Here is a 16,816-nt window from a genome sequence, read left to right as displayed (position 1 = left end):
GGCTCTCATTAGTGCTCAGTAAATCTGTGTTTTACACAAGGTAAGGTAAACATTTGAAAAGATGGAGTAGAGGAAAGAGTCAGTTATGCATCCATATTGGGGGAGCCAAAGGAGTGAATTTTTTTTTTTTTAAATAATTTCATTTTATTCCCTTGGGTTATTACTATTATTATTTTTCTTAAACTTTTATTTCAAGTTCAGGGGTACACGTGCAGGATATGCAGGTTTGTTAACATAGGTAAACGTGTGCTCTGGTGGTTTGCTGCACAGATCATCCCATCACCTAGGTATTAAGCCAACATCCATTAGTTATTCTTCCTGATGCTCTCCCGACCATCCCTATAGGCCCCAGTGTGTGTTGTTCCCCACAACGTGTCCATGCGTTCTCATCATTCAGCTCCCACTTATAAGTGAGAACATGCGATATTTGGTCTTCTGTTCCTGAATTAGTTTGCTGAGGATAATGGCTTCCAACTCCATCCTTGTCCCTGCAAAAGACATGATCGAAGGAGTGATTTTTTGTTCTGTACCTAAGAAGGTAAGCTTTTAATTGACATTGTCAGTGTGAGATTTAACAGAACTCAGTTTTAAGAGTTAAACTTAGGTTGCACACCCAAGGTTACAATTGGCATGTGCTGGTTTTATAGGTGGATATGTACCCTGAAAGGTTTAGTGACTAGGAAGGGATTTTCTTGTGAGAAATTTGTGAGGGAGGTATATGTCCTTTTCCCGTTGTGGGACCCTGACTTAACATGTAATGCTATGACACAGGGTTGTGAAATTATAGCTCTGGGGGGAAGAGGAGGAAGGAAACGCATTGCATGACTAATTTTCTAGGTTTAACTTTCTCTTTGGTATAATGAGTTTAGGGTCTTAAGATTTTGATTTTCTTTTACAAGAGTGGTTAGGACAGCCATCACCTCAAACATTTTTTATGTTAGGAACATCCCAATTCTTCTATTTTGAACTATACAGTAAATTGTTGTTAACTGTAGTCACCGTATTATATTATTGAACACTAGATCTTATTCTTTCTATTTAACTGTACTTTTTTTTTTTTGATACAGAGTCTTGCTCTGTTGCCCAGGCTGGAGTGTGGTGGTGCGATCTCGGCTCACTGCAAGCTCTGCCTCCCTGGTTCACACCATTCTCCTGCCTCAGCCTCCTGAGTAGTTGGGACTACAGGCACCTGCCACCACGCCTGGCTAATTTTTTGTATTTTTAGTAGTAGAGACGGGGTTTCACCATGTTAGCCAGGATAGTCTTGATCTCCTGACCTCGTGATCTGCCCACCTTGGCCTCCCAAAGTGCTGGGATTACAGGCGTGAGCCACTGCGCCCGGCTTAACTGTACTTTTGTACCCATTAACCAACCTCTCTTAATCCCCACCTCTCCTTCTCAGCCTCTGGCCACCACTAATCAAGTCTCTACTTCATGAGATTCACCCTTTTAGCTCCCACATGTGAAAGAGAACATACGGTATTTGTCTTTCTGTGCTTGGCTTATTTGACTTAACATAATGTCCTCCAGTTCCATCCATGTTGCTGTAAATGACAGGATTTCATTTTTTATAACTAAATAATATTCCATTGTGTATATGCGTTGATGGACACTTAGGCTAATTTTTTTTTGCCTTTGTTTATTGACTGTTTTGTAAGCATTTTGTTTCACAAAAATCACCAACTGAAGTTAATAATATGTGATATTGTGGAATATATATTTGGCCTTTGACCCCATTTCCCTGGTATACAACTCCTAAAATCCTTAGGACCTCCAAAGTAATGTCTGTTTGTGTGCTAGTGATTGATTGATGGCTGACAGCCCCTAGGTAGTTTCAGGATGTGAGTTGGTTACCTGAAAGACCAAGGCACCATTAGAGAGGTGGAATGTTCAGCCTCATCCCTATCTCTGGGGAGAGGAGAGATACTGAGGGTTAAATTGATCACCAGTGGCCAATGATTTAACCACTCATGCCTATGTAATGAAGCTTTCATAAAAAGCCCAAAAGCCCTGTGTTTGTAGAGCTTCGAGATAGCTGAACAAGTGGAGGTTTCTGGGGGTTGTGCCTGGGGTGGGCATGGAAACTTTGTGTCCCTTCCACCATAACTCACCCTGTGCATCTCTTATATCTGGCTGTTCATTTGTATCCTTTGTAATATCCTTTATAATAAACTGGTAAGCATGTTTCTGGAGTTCTGTGACCACTCTAGCAAACTAATAGAACCCAGAGGGGATTGTGGGAACCCCAACTTGAAGCTTTTCGGTGAGATGTTCTGGAGGCCCAGACTTGTGACTGGTGGGGCCGTGGGGTTTGTGGTACTGAGCTCTTAATCTTTGAGATTTAACACTATCTCCTGGTAGATAGTGTTGGAGTTGAATTAGAGGACACCTGGCTACTCTCCACTGCAGAACTTATTTCTTGCTTGGTATGTGGGGAGAAACTCCCATACATTTGGTCACACAAGTCTTCCATGTTGATTGTTGTGGTGTAAGAGCAGAGGATAAACAGTTTGAGTTTTTTACTCTTAGACAGCACAATGATTCTTCATAAAACTCTATGACTACACCAAAGAGCATTGGCAAAGAACAAAGAAATTATTCAGTTTCTTTCACCAGTTCCATAAACTGGCAGTGATTCATAGCATTTACACACATATTCGTAATGTTTTTAACAACTATATCCATGTCACCTTTTCATAGTCTGCTTTAGAAAGTCCTGCACAGTATTTTCCACTCAATTCTGCATCAGTAGTATAGCTTCTTTTTAAATTAAAAACTTGTCCATTCTGTTTTCAAACGGGAAGATAATTTTATTGTAATATGATCAAAACAGTAATAAATATTTCAGATTAATCATCAATTACAGTTTACATAGGTTATCACTAATTTGTGCTGTCTGCATTGAGGACTAAGCTCTGATTTTTTTTTTTTTTTTTTTAAATCTTGCCCAAATTCCTATCTAAGGGGTCTGAGGAATCATGCTCTATAAACCATACATTCTCATCAGATGGGTTTTATTTAACCCTGTATATCATGACTTACTTTCCAGTCTGACTCTGGCGTAACATGGAAGAAAATAAAAATATTTTACCCCAAAACATGTTTCTCTGCCGTATCTAGAAATGGTCCTGCAAAGCCATACTTTGTGGGAAAAATCCACATTCTATAGATAATCTACTTTCCCCTTGTTTTCCTTCCTTCCTTTCTAGATCCAGGAGATAATCAGCTAAGAGCCAGGCACCCTTTTAGGTCTGATAATAAACAGTATAAAACCTGCTCTCTCTGAAGTCTGCTTCTGAGAGCGTCCTCTGCACAATAAAACTTGGTGCCTACAATCCTTTATCTTAACCTGAACATACATTTCCTTTCTATTGATCCCAGGTCTTCAGATAAACCAGAAAACGTTTGTAGCCTGGAACCCCACCCCACCCCCACCCCGCCTTGAGTTGTCCCGCTTTTCTGAACCAAACCAATGTATTTCTTAAATGTATTTGGTTGATGTCTCATGCCTCCCTAAAATATGTAAAACTAAGCTGTATCCCGACCACCTTGGCACATGTTCTCAGGGCCACCTGAGGGCTGTATCTTGGGCCATGGTCACTCATATTTGGCTCAGAATAAATCTCTAAACATATTTTATACAGAGTTTGACTCTTTTCGTTAATAGCATGATATATTCAAATACACTATGATCTACTTCTTTCATTTTAATGCTGCCTGGAGTAGACCATGATATGGATGTATTGTATGCTTTTAACTCCAACTGATGTGCTTTTAGATTGCTTCCACTCTATGCAGCTACATAGAATGCTTCATTGCTCTCGTGTGCATTTTGAGTATTTTTCTAAGGTAGATTCTGAGACATAAAATTACCACAATTTTAGAAGATTTCCTACTCATGTAAAATATTAGTAGATACTCCCAGATCACCATCCAAAATGTCATTTTACACTCCCTTCAACAGTACAGAAGAGTACTCTTTCCCTTCTATCCTTATCCACTCCTGGAGTTTCCTTTTTTTATTTTTTTGAGGCAGGGTCTCGCTCTGTCACCAGGCTAGAGTGCAGTGGCATGATCATGGCTTACTGCAGCCTTAACCTCTTGGGCTCAAGTGATCCTTCCGCCTCAGGTTCCCAAATAGCTGGAACTACAGGCACATGCCACCACATCTGGATGATTTTTGTATTTTTTGTAGTCACAGGGTTTCTCCATGTTGCCCAGTCTGGTCTTGAACTCCTGTGCTCAAGCAATCCTTGGCCTCTCAAAACTGTGGGATTACCCATGTGCCACTGAGCCCGGCCTCACTCTTGGCATTTTAAGTCTTAAAAAATGTTGCCAATCTATGAATGAAAATCATTTTTAGTATATATTTCCCTGATAACTAGTGAGATTGAACATTTTCTCATATTTTAGTAGTATTTTATTCTTAACATAATACCTGTATTTCTTCTGAAAATAACAAAAATAATTATCTGAAGTATATACCCTGTGTTCTGTAATACCTGTATTTCTTCTGAAAATAACAAAATAATTATCTAAATAAAGTATATACCCTGTGTTCTTTCTTTGGTTCTCTTTTAATATTCTAAAAGCTCAGAAAAGGCTAGAATGATTTTGAGTACCTGTGGTCCAGTCGTCGATTTTCTTTTTGCATCTCTATGGACAAGAATCATTTGCATTACTGATTTCTACTAATTACGGAGCTGTAAAACTGCTCAAAGACAGTGAAAGGGTAGAACTATTATGGAATCAAATTACTCAGTAGGGTATACCAGACAACACCTAGCATTCCATAGAACATCCAGCAATCTTTCACTGTTTTCTGAAAGATAATACATTTAAAGCTTTTAACACATTGGCTCGCAACGAGAGCTCAGGAAATTTAATTTGCTTCTCCGTTGTTAAAAGAATGAAAAATAAGATAATTGAGAATTTATAGCATTTCTGTGGAAATACAGTTCCCTGGGTAGGTGCTGTATCTAGATTCACTTTTGATTTCATTGGGTCTTGCACAGTGCCTGGGAGCATTTATATATGTGGTCAGTAATTTAAAAAAATTATTTTTCCCACCTCTTAATACTTCGCAGTTGTTCAGTAATAGTTTGATTGGATAGAACTATGTTCAAGTATGTTCTGATTTATTCCCCTATCTGGAAAAACATGTATATTGTGAGAAAATAGGTTTGTCTTGCTTACATTATTATGTATCATATATTTTCATACTGGGGTTAACAAATATATTCTAAGTACTGAAACTGGTGGCCTTGAAAATGGCTATACTAGCTGTTTCCTTTCATAGTCCAAACTGTGTGAATATAGCTAAATAAAAAATCTGGCTGTATTATAATAGCAAATGCGATTTCGTGTGTGGAGTCTTAAGGCGTGATTATACTGTTTCTCACCATGAATAGTGATTTTTTACACATGATAAGGCAGGCTAGCATATTCACATACATTACGGCTAGAATAATCCATTGCTCTAAAAACATGATTTTTACCTGATTTTTAGATTGAGTGTTCTATAAAAATTTTTTCTTAACTGAAAAAAATATGCAGAGGCTAATGTAGACTGTAAAATGAAGGAGAAGCTTAGCTTTACCGTGGAGTCTGGGTCTGGGTGTAACCTAACTAGCTAGGGGATATGCAATTCCTGATTGACAGCAGGTCCAGCATTATGCAGATTTTGTAAGGGAGAACACTCAGCTCAGAAACAGTGATGAGAGGCTCTGTTAGGAATTACTGCATTCACCACTCATATCTTTTAGTTTTCTGTCTACTGGATTTGCAAACAAATAGCACAAAACAGTTCCTCTTTTGTTTTTATTAAAGTGATACTGCAATGCAGTTCAGTCTGTCAGCTAGGCATACGTGTGAAATTTGATATTCTCACTAAATTAGCTAATTTTTAGCTGTGTTCCATGCTTATCTCTAGACCTTTGTGTATTAAATCCTGTCTCGAGCTGTTCCCTTTATACACAAGTGTGTTTTGCTTGTGCCTTCCTGTCTTCTTCAGTGAGAAGCTTTATGTAGGTCAGGCTTGGCTTAAGCAGATTTCCTGAACCTGCGTCAGCTTAAGCTGGAGGAATTTTAATAAACCCTCCCCTGTAGGCGTGGGCCTAAATGAGGCTAGCCTAGTTAAGCCTGATCTTTTTCTGTTTGTGAAAAGAGCTGAGCAGAGCTGAAGGCTGCATGGTGGTTTCAGAAACTGCCTACTTAATTTGAAAAGAACAATGGTAGGAAAGGCTAGATCTTCCAATTTTACCTTATCCGAAAAGCTTGATTTGCTAAAGCTTGTGAAGCCATATGTGAAAATTCTCGAAGAACACACTAATAAACATTCAGTAATAGTGGAAAAGAATAGATGTTGGGATATCATAGCAGTTAACTATAATGCAATTGGAGTAGACCGCCCTCCTCGAACAGCACAGGGCCTACGCACCCTTTACAAAAGGCTCAAAGAATATGCCAAACAGGAGCTATTGCAGCAAAAAGATACCCAATCAGATTTTAAAAGCAATATTTCTGAGCCAACCAAGAAAGTTATGGAGATGATTCCCCAGATTTCCAGTTTTTGCCTGGTAAGAGACAGGAACCACATACAAAGGTAAGCTTTATTTTGTTTTGTTATGGAAAATTATGGCGCCTCCTATCTATTGGGCTTTGGCTTAGTCGTGATAGAGATATGCATAGTAAGCATCCTCACAACGGGAGCAATGAATAGTGTCTTTGTTTTGCATTTTTTAAAAAGAGAAAAGTGAGGCTATGAGGAATTTTTCTGTTGCATTTAAGCTACTTTTTACTGTCTTCCCCTCCCCCTTCCCTCCTGTAGTTTCTAAAAGTAAAGGTTAGGGAGGAATAAGTGGGATGAAATTTGTGACATCACTTCATAAACTTTTGAAGCTTTAAAATTAAATTATTTAGTTTGCTTCTGAGAGATACTTTTTTTCTCTTTTAGTATTACATTTCACTGGAATTTTCAATTTTATATAAAATTTATATAAAGTTAGCAGTTTCCAGAGAAATGGAACCTTTGCTTTTTTATGAATTGTCATTGTCTACACTTACTGAATATGTGTTAACTAACAAATATAACTTAAATCAATAAGTAAACTTGTTAATGGCATGATTGTGTATATAAAGACAGTTTAAATTATTTTTCTAACACATTTAAAATAAAGATGAACGCAACTAAAGGGAGTTAATGCCTAATTAGGGATTCAGTTTACTTAATAAAATTAAAAGTTTTTTTTTGTTTTTATTCCTTAATGGTCTAGTTTCACTTTGATCTTGGATCATATAGGAAAGAGTAAGCTTTCTCTTACTGCTTTGCAAGGATATCAAATTATGAATTTTAAAATACCCCTAAGAGCAACTGGGTTATTTTAGAGTTAGAAGCAATTTTTTGGTTAAACTTGTGTTCTATGTAACTGTTTGCCTTGAAATTTTCAAAAGTATTATCTTGCCACTAATTCAGATTGTAACCTCTGGCAAAATATAAAGATGGCAGCTACATTCTTATTCTGAACCATTTAGATTAATTTAAACAAATTGTAAACTCCTTGTTAGTTTGAGGAGCTTTTCACACAAAGCTTTACACAATGTGCTTTTCTATTGGTGGAAGAGGCATTATATAAGCAAATTATTGATTACTGTGAAATCCCTTTGAAATTAGAAGAGAAACAGAAAAAACCACTTTGTAGCCAAGTGCATATGTTATTTTGGTAATTTACTAGGAAAGTATTTTTGAGCCTAGCTTCTTACCAGATATTGCTTATTTCTACTTGATAGCACAGTAAAAAAATACCACCAGTGGGAATCCAGGACATGAATGCACAGTGGATTAATTCTTGGGGCCACTGGTTAAAATGTTCACTGTGATGACAAAAGATGAAATCCCAATAGCTGGATATCCAGAAAACTACACAGTAAAATTGTTTTATACTATGCTACTTATGCAGAATTTTCTCCCCCTTGAACCCTGGAGAAAAATGCTTTTTGCATTGCAGGTATAAAACTGTACCCTTTGGTTAGTAGGTATAGGTTTTTATAATTTGAAAACTACATGTAGAAACTGTAATTTTAATTAGTTGCATATTTTAAAAATACAGTGAGTATAGAAGAGAAACAATATATAAATATACAAGTATCTGGTTATATTTTGACCATTTGTGTGTGTATGTTTACAATATTCACACACAAAAAAATCTTTTGGGATATCAACATTTCTCTGATAAAAATGAGTTGATTTGTGCGTTTCTATACCTATGACTTAAATAATATCAATTTGTTAGGTTTTAAAGGGAAGAATGTGAGAAACATCCCTCTTAAATTCTTGTGTTACTGTGTCTACATTGACATTTTCTCTGTGTTAGCTTATTTCTTTAATCTATATATTTAATGTGCTTATATTTATTTGACATCATCCTTGAATCTTAATAATCTCAGAAGTTTATAATTATTCTATAATCTTAACTATACTTCTACATAAATATGCCTGTTAATCTTACCAAACTCTTCCTTTTTAATAAGGAAAATACAAGTGTTTGCGTTGTTTAAAATACTTAAAAATATATACCTGTTTTGTAAGGCTATTTATTTCGGTAACTCACATTGACTTATGTCTTTATTTTTACCTCTTCCTAATATCAGTTTTTAGTTTGTGTTTTTGTAAACTGATCTTCAAAGTTCTCATTCTCAAGTCCTTCTCTGTCATTTTTGTGACCTGCTCTAAAGCTTTTTTTCTCCCTTTTTACATTGTTATGCCTTAGTTGTAATGTTTTAGCTAAAATGGAATGGAATGTTCCAGATATAAGGCATATTTTTAATTTACTTGGGAGTATAATGTCTATGTTTATACTCTTATTTTACCTACTAATTTGAAATAGTAATTATGTGATTTTAAAAACTTAATTTTCATATGCAATTTTAACCTTTTCCCATTCCAGGTTTTAGCAGAGCTATTAATAGAAGCAGAGCTTGCACTTTGAATTAGATTTATAATTAATTGTTTTGTTTTTGGAAATCATAAAATGACACAAACAGAGACAAGAACAAAAATGAATTTATATAATCTACAAATAGTTTTTTTATTATATACTATGTATATGTTTCATTTTGTCTCTTAGATAAATATCTGATATTTCTGGCAATTTAGTGCCATTAATAAGTAATGTATGAGTAGTTTTAATCTTTTTCTATGCATTCTACTTGAACTTGTTCCAGCATTTTAATCATCCATGTAGAATGTATTCTTTTAATTATGTTTCTTATATGTAAAATCTTCTCTAAATAATATTAAATAAAGTATTTCCATTAATGTTCAATAATCTAATTTCCCTTTATAACTTTTATTTTTAAATTAGGCAGAAGCATAAATTTAAAAAAAAAAAACCTCAAGGAGCAGATATTCTTAATTCACAGCTTCACGTTATACATAAAATTATGTTTATAAAACATAATTTTAAGGTTTATTGCCTTAATAGTATCATAACTTGTCATATTAAAGTTTAAATTATGCTAAAGCTGTAGTTGTCTCCATTAGGAATGCATAGTTGGTGGAAATTATGTGTAAATTTAATAAACCTTTAATATATCTGTATAGGCCATTAAAAATGTTTCATTAAAAAATCATTTAGTTTGTTCTTTTCAGTCATTCAACACATAATGAGCACCTCCTAGGTTCTAAGTACAGTACCTACTAGGTACTGAGTATGCAGTTGTGGATTAAAACCGTTGCTCTTGTGAACTTTACCTGACCAGTGATTGAAAGACTTAAAGAGCAACTGAGTCATGCGGTTCAGGATAGGTAAAAGGGAAGTTTTTCCTATCAGATAAAAGCATCTGAAATAAGAAAGGATAACCTCCAGTAGTTGAGCATATCCCAAAGCCATATACAATCTTTATGTTTTATTTTTTGGGCAAATGCAGAAATAGTACCTCCCATAGTTGGCCTTTCACTGTCCTCTTAGAAGTTATGGGCCTTGGTGGTTTTAAGATCAGTCCAGGAGAGCAGAAGCAGGAAGTCTAGGGCTAAGGTATGGGGATAGTAAGACTGAGAATGCATTAAATGGCTCTTTACACCATTTGAAAACCTTAGGGTTGTGGGAAAGATTGTTGTCTGTTTGACAACATTAAAACTGACTTTTCTTTGTTATTTTCTTCATTGGCCTTCTATAATATTTGTAATTTCCTGCCCCTTAAAAGTACAATTTTAAAGTTAAGGATGGGGGAGATCTTTAAGTATATATTATTGAAATCCCAATCTTAGTCACTTTAATGTATTTCAAGTGTTAAGATTTTTTTTGTTTTGTAACTTTATAGTTTTAAAGCTTCATAATTTAATGTATATTAAATATAAAATTATGCTATAAATATACTCTTTTTTTCATTTGATTTACATATTATAATGCTTTTTTGTGTGCTATAGTGCAAACTTGGATGAGGAGGCACAGGCTGGTACCAGTTCACTACAGGTAATGTTGGATCACCATCCTGTTGCTATTACAGTGGAGGTGAAGCAAGAAGAAGACATTAAACCACCTCCTCCACTGGTTTTAAATTCTCAACAGAGTGATACTTTAGAGCAAAGAGAAGAACATGAATTAGTACATGTTATGGAAAGATCCTTGTCGCCTTCACTTTCCTCTGTTGATATGAGAATGACATCGTCTCCATCTTCTATTCCAAGGAGAGATGATTTTTTTCGGCATGAGAGTGGTGAACACTTTAGGTCACTATTAGGGTATGATCCTCAGATCCTGCAAATGTTGAAAGAGGAGCATCAGATAATTTTAGAAAATCAAAAAAATTTTGGATTGTATGTTCAGGAGAAGAGGGATGGCTTGAAAAGAAGGCAGCAGCTAGAGGAAGAGCTACTAAGAGCAAAAATTGAAGTGGAGAAGCTGAAAGCAATTCGCTTACGGCATGATCTACCTGAATATAACAGTCTCTAAGTTTTTTTTTCAATCTTGCAATTTGATAATTTTGATTTTGGCCAAATTACTTTAATTTGGGAATATCCTGAAACAAAATACACGTTCTTGAAAAATGTTAATCTCTATTATGGAAAAACTTTTTTGATATAATTTTCTAATTATTTTCTTTTGAGATATTAAAATTTACTGGTTGGTTGGCATGGTTATAGTTTTTATTGTCTTTTTTTTTTTTCCCGTAAGTTTAATTGTTGACCTTACAAAAGATGTTTTATTCTGATCACTAATATATACACAAATACATAAACAAACACATATTCTTTCAAAGTTCTGAGTCTTTTTTTTTTTTTTTTTAACATTTTTAGTTAGAACTTTGAAAGCGGTAATTAGAGATTTTTAAGTCAGTCTAATTTAGGAGCTATACTAACCTAATACCAAGAAGCTTGTCTGTATGACATTGGTTTTTATGCTTTTATCTTTTGAAGGAGTAAATCCTAGGATTTTAGAGATGGAAGATATTTGGAGAACACTTTTTTCCATCTCTGCAGTTTAGGGGTAATGAAACAGGTCCAGGGAGAACTCAATGACTTACTTAGGGTAACAAAGCTATTTATGGCAGAGCAGAGACCAGCACTCAGTTTTTCTTTGTGTAATTTCCCTCCCTCTATTTGATAGAAGTAAATATCCACCAAAATATTCTCTAGATTTAAATATTAGAAACATTTGTTTCATAAAATTGCCTTTAAAGATTGTTAGGTTGTGAAATCAGAATAATTATATAAATTACCCCATTCTCTCTCTCTTTTTGTTCCAGCAAAATAGATAAGGTATTCCATTGAAGCTATTATATATTTTGGCTGTGTGATTTAAAGACATGTCTTAATTCATTTTAAATGTCCTGTTCTGGAAAAAATTTCTTTCACAGTAAAAATCAGAATGAACAAAATTACAATTTTATGTTTTTTATAAGTATTGTTATTTTAGTATTCGTGGAAATAAAACCTCAATTCTTAAAGCATACATATTGAATTTATATTAAATCTCTAATATGTATGTTACTTAAGAATTTCTATTTTTGCTGGGGCTTTATTGAGAAAGGATTTTTAAGCCAAGGTTTAGAATGGAGTGGGTGGAATTTCAGCAGTGAAGGGGACCATGGATGTTTGAAGCCAGAGTGAGAAGCTGGAAAAAAGAGGGATGGGAAAAAGTGGATTGAATGTATAAACACAAATGCAGTGGTGAGCCAGTAATTTTAAGTGAATGTAGAGAGAGTCAGTTTGGGCTGTGGTATCCTGGACTAGGAAGGACATCTCCCTGGACTAGGTAGGGCAGCTGCTGTTTAGCTCCAGCAGAATTTTCACATGCGGGAATAAACCAGAAATCTGCATTTTTAATGCAGAATTTTCCAATTTAAAAATGTTTGCAAATAACACAAAATGCTTTTAAAACATTATACAGACAACATGTGAGTGGGCCTCATTGAGCCATTGGGCTTCCAGTTTGTGGCCTTTGGAGTAGAGCAATGGTTTTCCAAGTATGGGTCCTGACCTGCTGCATCAGCATCACTTGAGAGCTTGTTAGAAATGTAAATCCAATTTCAACTGAATTAGAAACCCTGGGGGTGGGGTCAGCAATCTCTTTTAATAAACCCTCTAGAGATTCTGATGCATGCTAAAGTTTGAGAACCAGTGAAACAGAGTATTTTGGAACCTCGCTTGGTGCCCAAATCATGCTAGTCTCAAAATTTTTGTTAAAGAGTAGTTTAAAGTGAACTGAGGGATATAAATTTGGGTGATGGTTGGTACCAGATTATGAATTACATTAAATATAATTTTTTTTTTTTTTTTTTGAGATAGAGTCTTGCTTTGTCGCCTAGGTTGGAGTGCAGTGGCACGATCTTGGCTCACTGCAATCTCCGTCTCCCAGGTTCAAGCGATTCTCCTCCCTCAGCTTCCCAAGTAGCTGGGACTACAGGCGCCCCACTATGCCCGGCTAATTTTTTTGTGTTTTTAGTAGAGACAGGGTTTCACCGTGTCAGCCAGGATGTTCTGGATCTCCTGACCTCGTGATCTGCCTGCCTCCCAAAGTGCTGGGATTACAGGCGTGAGCCACCATGCCCAGCCTAAATACTATTTTTAATGAGTCAGACTTAATGTACAATGGGAAGCCATTGAATACTTTGTATTAGGGGGGTAATTTCATTATAGTTGTGATTTAGGAGGAGTGGCATTTAGGGACAGGCACTGTATTGAGAAGAACTTAAATCAGAAATTTAAGTTATGGCTATAGAAATAGAAAAAAATGAACTCTTTAAGGTACTATTTTAGTATATTGACTGCTTAATTTCATTGGTTGGATTAAAAAGAGTGTTTTACAGCTGGTAGAGTTAACTTTTTTAATTATAAAGATGCCCTGAATATATAATATATTATATCCTTTTGACAATGTTACCTTTTCTCTTTAATCTGTGCTATGACTTTTCTTTGAGTCTAATCAATCTTGTAATTCTTAATTTGAGGTAATGTTTCCCAGTATAATTCTACTAAATACATCTTGGCAGTAGTAAGCTTTATTTTTTTAAATTATTGAAAGCGCACATATGAGATGTAATTCACTTTACAGTTTCAGCATGCTACTAAGAATTGATAATGAATGTTCAATTTGAATGTTGGCTTTTACAGCAAATCAGAGTTTTCCCAAGTGTGTTCTGTGGAACGTTAATTCTGTGAGATGTTTCTAGAAAAGAGATCTGTGTTCAAAAAAGATTTTTTTTTGGTGGTTAGGTTCTAAAATAATTGTGGAAGGAAAAAATTATGTATATACAAGGTAGCCCTTGAAAATTCCTTTGCTGCCCATAAAATAGCATAAACATAGTCTGCTACAGTCGTATTTTTCTACAGCATTGTTTAAGATTGCTTTTTCTTTAGTGTGTTAGGTGACACAATTCATTAGCATTTAGGGGCTGTATACAATAAGAAACTTATTTTAACGTATTTTTAAACACCAGAATCACACTCTGAGTTTACAGCAGCAACTTTTCCAAGTCAATCTTGTTTTTCTCCAAGTCAATCTTGCTTTTAATTTGCAAAAGTTTAAATGCGTATAATTCTGCTCATTGTCTACCTCCTCTTGTACAACCATGATTAACGTAGTATAGTTTATGAGAATTCCTGAATAAAGAAAATTATTTGTTTGACCATAGAATCCTTTTTGGAGGCTGTTTATTATCTTACAGAGTATCTTAGGGTAATTTGGAACCAAACCTTTTTTTTCTTCTTTTTTATATTGAGACTTTTTTGAGTTTGGGGACTGCTTACCAACTAACATTAGCAGTTTTTGTTGAGGACAAGTTTCATTAAGGAGAATATATAGGGGCAAGTTTGCTAGTACAATGGAATATACACTTGGCTCTCTATCTGCAGGTTTCACATCTGCACATTGAACCACTGTGGATTGAAAATATTAGGCAAAAAAATAAATAACAATACAACAATAAAAGTAATACGAAATTTAAAAATACAGTATAACTGAGGTAGGAGTTGGGCTAAGCCCCAGTTTTGGGGCTCACTTGTCCTATATCCTAACAACTATTTACATAGTAGTTACATTTGTTTTAGGCATTGTAAGTAATCTAGAGATGATTTAAAGTATATGGAAGGATGTGTGTAAATTGTATGTGAATACAAACATTTTATATAAGGGACTTGAGTATCTGTGGATCTTGATGGGGTAGGGGGTGTCCTGAAACCATTCCCCCTTGGATACTGAGGGATGACTATACACTTAAGCCACCAAACATCCTGCATACCATAGACAATTGTTTGGGGGCCATGAGTTTTCATTACAAAATGTAATGCTGGGAGAACATAGAGAAGAGTGATTTTGTTTTTTAAATGTAGACTTGATTCTGTAGAAATATACTACATTTGAGAAATATACTAAGTAAATAGATTATTTCATCCAATACATTAGTAATTTAGATAGTGGATAGCCACTTTCCTATCTTTCTCTTATCCAGATGAATGTAAATGGATATGTTGTTACAATTTATGATTTTCTAAACTAGCTGTGATTTATAATGACATCCTGAGAAAAGTCAATGAAACTCATTTCCAATGAATACCAGATTTCTTAAAATAGTCAAATATTTTTCTTTTTTGTATGATGAGATATCAACTTGGTGTTATTTCATTTTTTTTTTAAGGAGTCACTCTACCCTGTTCTATGTTTACTTACGTGAAAATGTTTAAAATACGAGTTTTTTTTTTAATGTGCCTTCTTTTAGAGTAATGTCAACTTTTAAATACACATGTTTAAATAACTTAGAGTGTAATAAATTGTGTTTAATATATACTGTAGATAATGATGGTTAAATGCTTTGTTAACACATGTTCTTTTAAATACAAGATAATGCTTTGTACTGATTTGTGTACTTTTTTTGTGTGCCGTTAAGACAAATAATTCAGTACTGTAGAGGTAAAATTTTTCGATGAGGTATAATTGAAATACATTGTTTAGATGATTATGTTGTAATAGATGGCCAATGTACCATATCTAAATATCACATTTCATTTTTTTTTCAAATGTTAAGAGCCACAACTTCTCAAAATCACATATTTGACAGTGAATTTGATTGTTAACACTTAAAAATAATTAGATGAAATATTGTTGCCTACTTAAACAAGAGTAAGTTCTTAGAATATGCTACCTAATTAAACATTAACAGTCAAGCAAAATCTTTGTATACGATTTTGAGAAATTGTTCAATATATTTTTATATATCTTTTATATTGATTAAAGCTAGTAGTTATAATTTGAACATATTATTTATTTTTAGTTTCCATTTGCTTTGTAATAGTGGAAAGCAAAATAAATGAGTAAATAAAAATAAAAATAAAAATATCGCTCATATCAGTCCAGACAACTTAAACTAAAAGGATATATCATTATAATTCCACTTTGCTAGCAGGTCTTTTTTGTTTTAAAATTTATGTGTGAATTCACCTCTGTTACAAAGTTTTTTTTTTTCCCCTAATATTTTATTAAGAAACCCTTTAGACATACAGAAAAATTTAAAAGATAGTTACAATAAGTATCCATATACCTACCACATAGATTCTGCAATGAATGTTTTGCTATACTTGCTTCATCACATATTTATCCATCAGTTCTTTTTTTTAAAGGAAAAATGTGACTTCAAAACAAGTTGTAGAATTAGAATAATTTACCCTTAAGTACTTCAGCATGAGTATTACTAGAGTTCACTATTTATTTGGGCATGTGTGTTTTTTAGGTAAGATTTGCATACAGTGAAATGCACAAATTTAAAATACACCATTTGGTGAGTTTTGATCCACAACTGTGTAGCTCAAACCTCTGTCAAGATTTAGAACATTATCACCTCAGAAAGTTCTCTCTTGCCTGCTTCTAATCAGTCTTCTTGCACGTCAGGCAACCGTTGTCCTAATTTTTAAAAAATTATAGATTAAGTTTTGCCCATTCTAGAACTTCATATAATTGGAATCGTACAATATGCATACTTTGTTTCTGTTTTTTTCATCTATCTTAGTGTTTTTAATATTCATTCATGTTTATCCATCCTCCTATTTGTAGCGCATTGCTTTCTGTTGCTGAGCAGTATTCCATTATATACATATACCACACTTTGTTTATCTATTATCTTTTGATGGACTTCTTGGCAATTTCCATGTTTTTTGGCTATTATGTATAAAGATTCTATGAATATTCTTGTGCAAGTTTTTCATGGGCATAATACTAGATTAGGGAACCATATAGATTTAAGCTTTTAGAAATTGCCAGACATTTTCTAAAGTGATTATATCATTTTACACTTCCATCAACAGGGTACGAGGTTTTTTTTTTTT

General features: G+C 34.3%; 2 protein-coding genes across 4 annotated transcripts in view; both read left to right on the top strand.

Annotated features, from left to right (window-relative positions):
* The window catches only part of RAD54B (RAD54 homolog B), a 99,832-nt gene that overhangs the window by 30,736 nt on the left and 52,280 nt on the right, over nt 1-16,816 (top strand). The window contains exon 4 of one of the 3 annotated variants that reach the window (XM_025393999.1): nt 10,427-15,355. The exons of 1 other annotated variant lie outside the window; for it this stretch is intronic. In XM_025393999.1, the coding sequence (XP_025249784.1) occupies nt 10,427-10,476 (50 nt within the window). In that variant the 3' untranslated portion in view covers nt 10,477-15,355. Of the gene's footprint in view, nt 1-6,146; nt 6,605-10,426; nt 15,356-16,816 lie in introns of those variants that run through there. One more of the 3 variants, XM_025393998.1, reaches the window with a different exon arrangement.
* Nucleotides 5,978-15,355, top strand: FSBP (fibrinogen silencer binding protein). The gene is made up of 2 exons (XM_025394000.1): nt 5,978-6,604; nt 10,427-15,355. Exons 1-2 carry the CDS (start codon nt 6,231-6,233, stop codon nt 10,950-10,952), a joined length of 900 nt encoding a protein of 299 aa, XP_025249785.1. The 5' UTR covers nt 5,978-6,230; the 3' UTR covers nt 10,953-15,355.

This window comes from Theropithecus gelada, chromosome 8, assembly GCF_003255815.1.
Source record: "Theropithecus gelada isolate Dixy chromosome 8, Tgel_1.0, whole genome shotgun sequence".
Taxonomy (NCBI): Eukaryota; Metazoa; Chordata; class Mammalia; order Primates; family Cercopithecidae; genus Theropithecus; species Theropithecus gelada.
This window is presented reverse-complemented; position numbering and strand designations above follow the sequence as displayed.

Excerpts from the sequence above, each read along its gene's own strand:
- FSBP (XM_025394000.1), top strand. The coding sequence starts at position 6,231 with ATGGTAGGAAAGGCTAGATCTTCCAATTTTACCTTATCCGAAAAGCTT. Across the intron at positions 6,605-10,426 it reads GACAGGAACCACATACAAAG|TGCAAACTTGGATGAGGAGG; the intron begins GTAAGCTTTATT and ends TGTGTGCTATAG.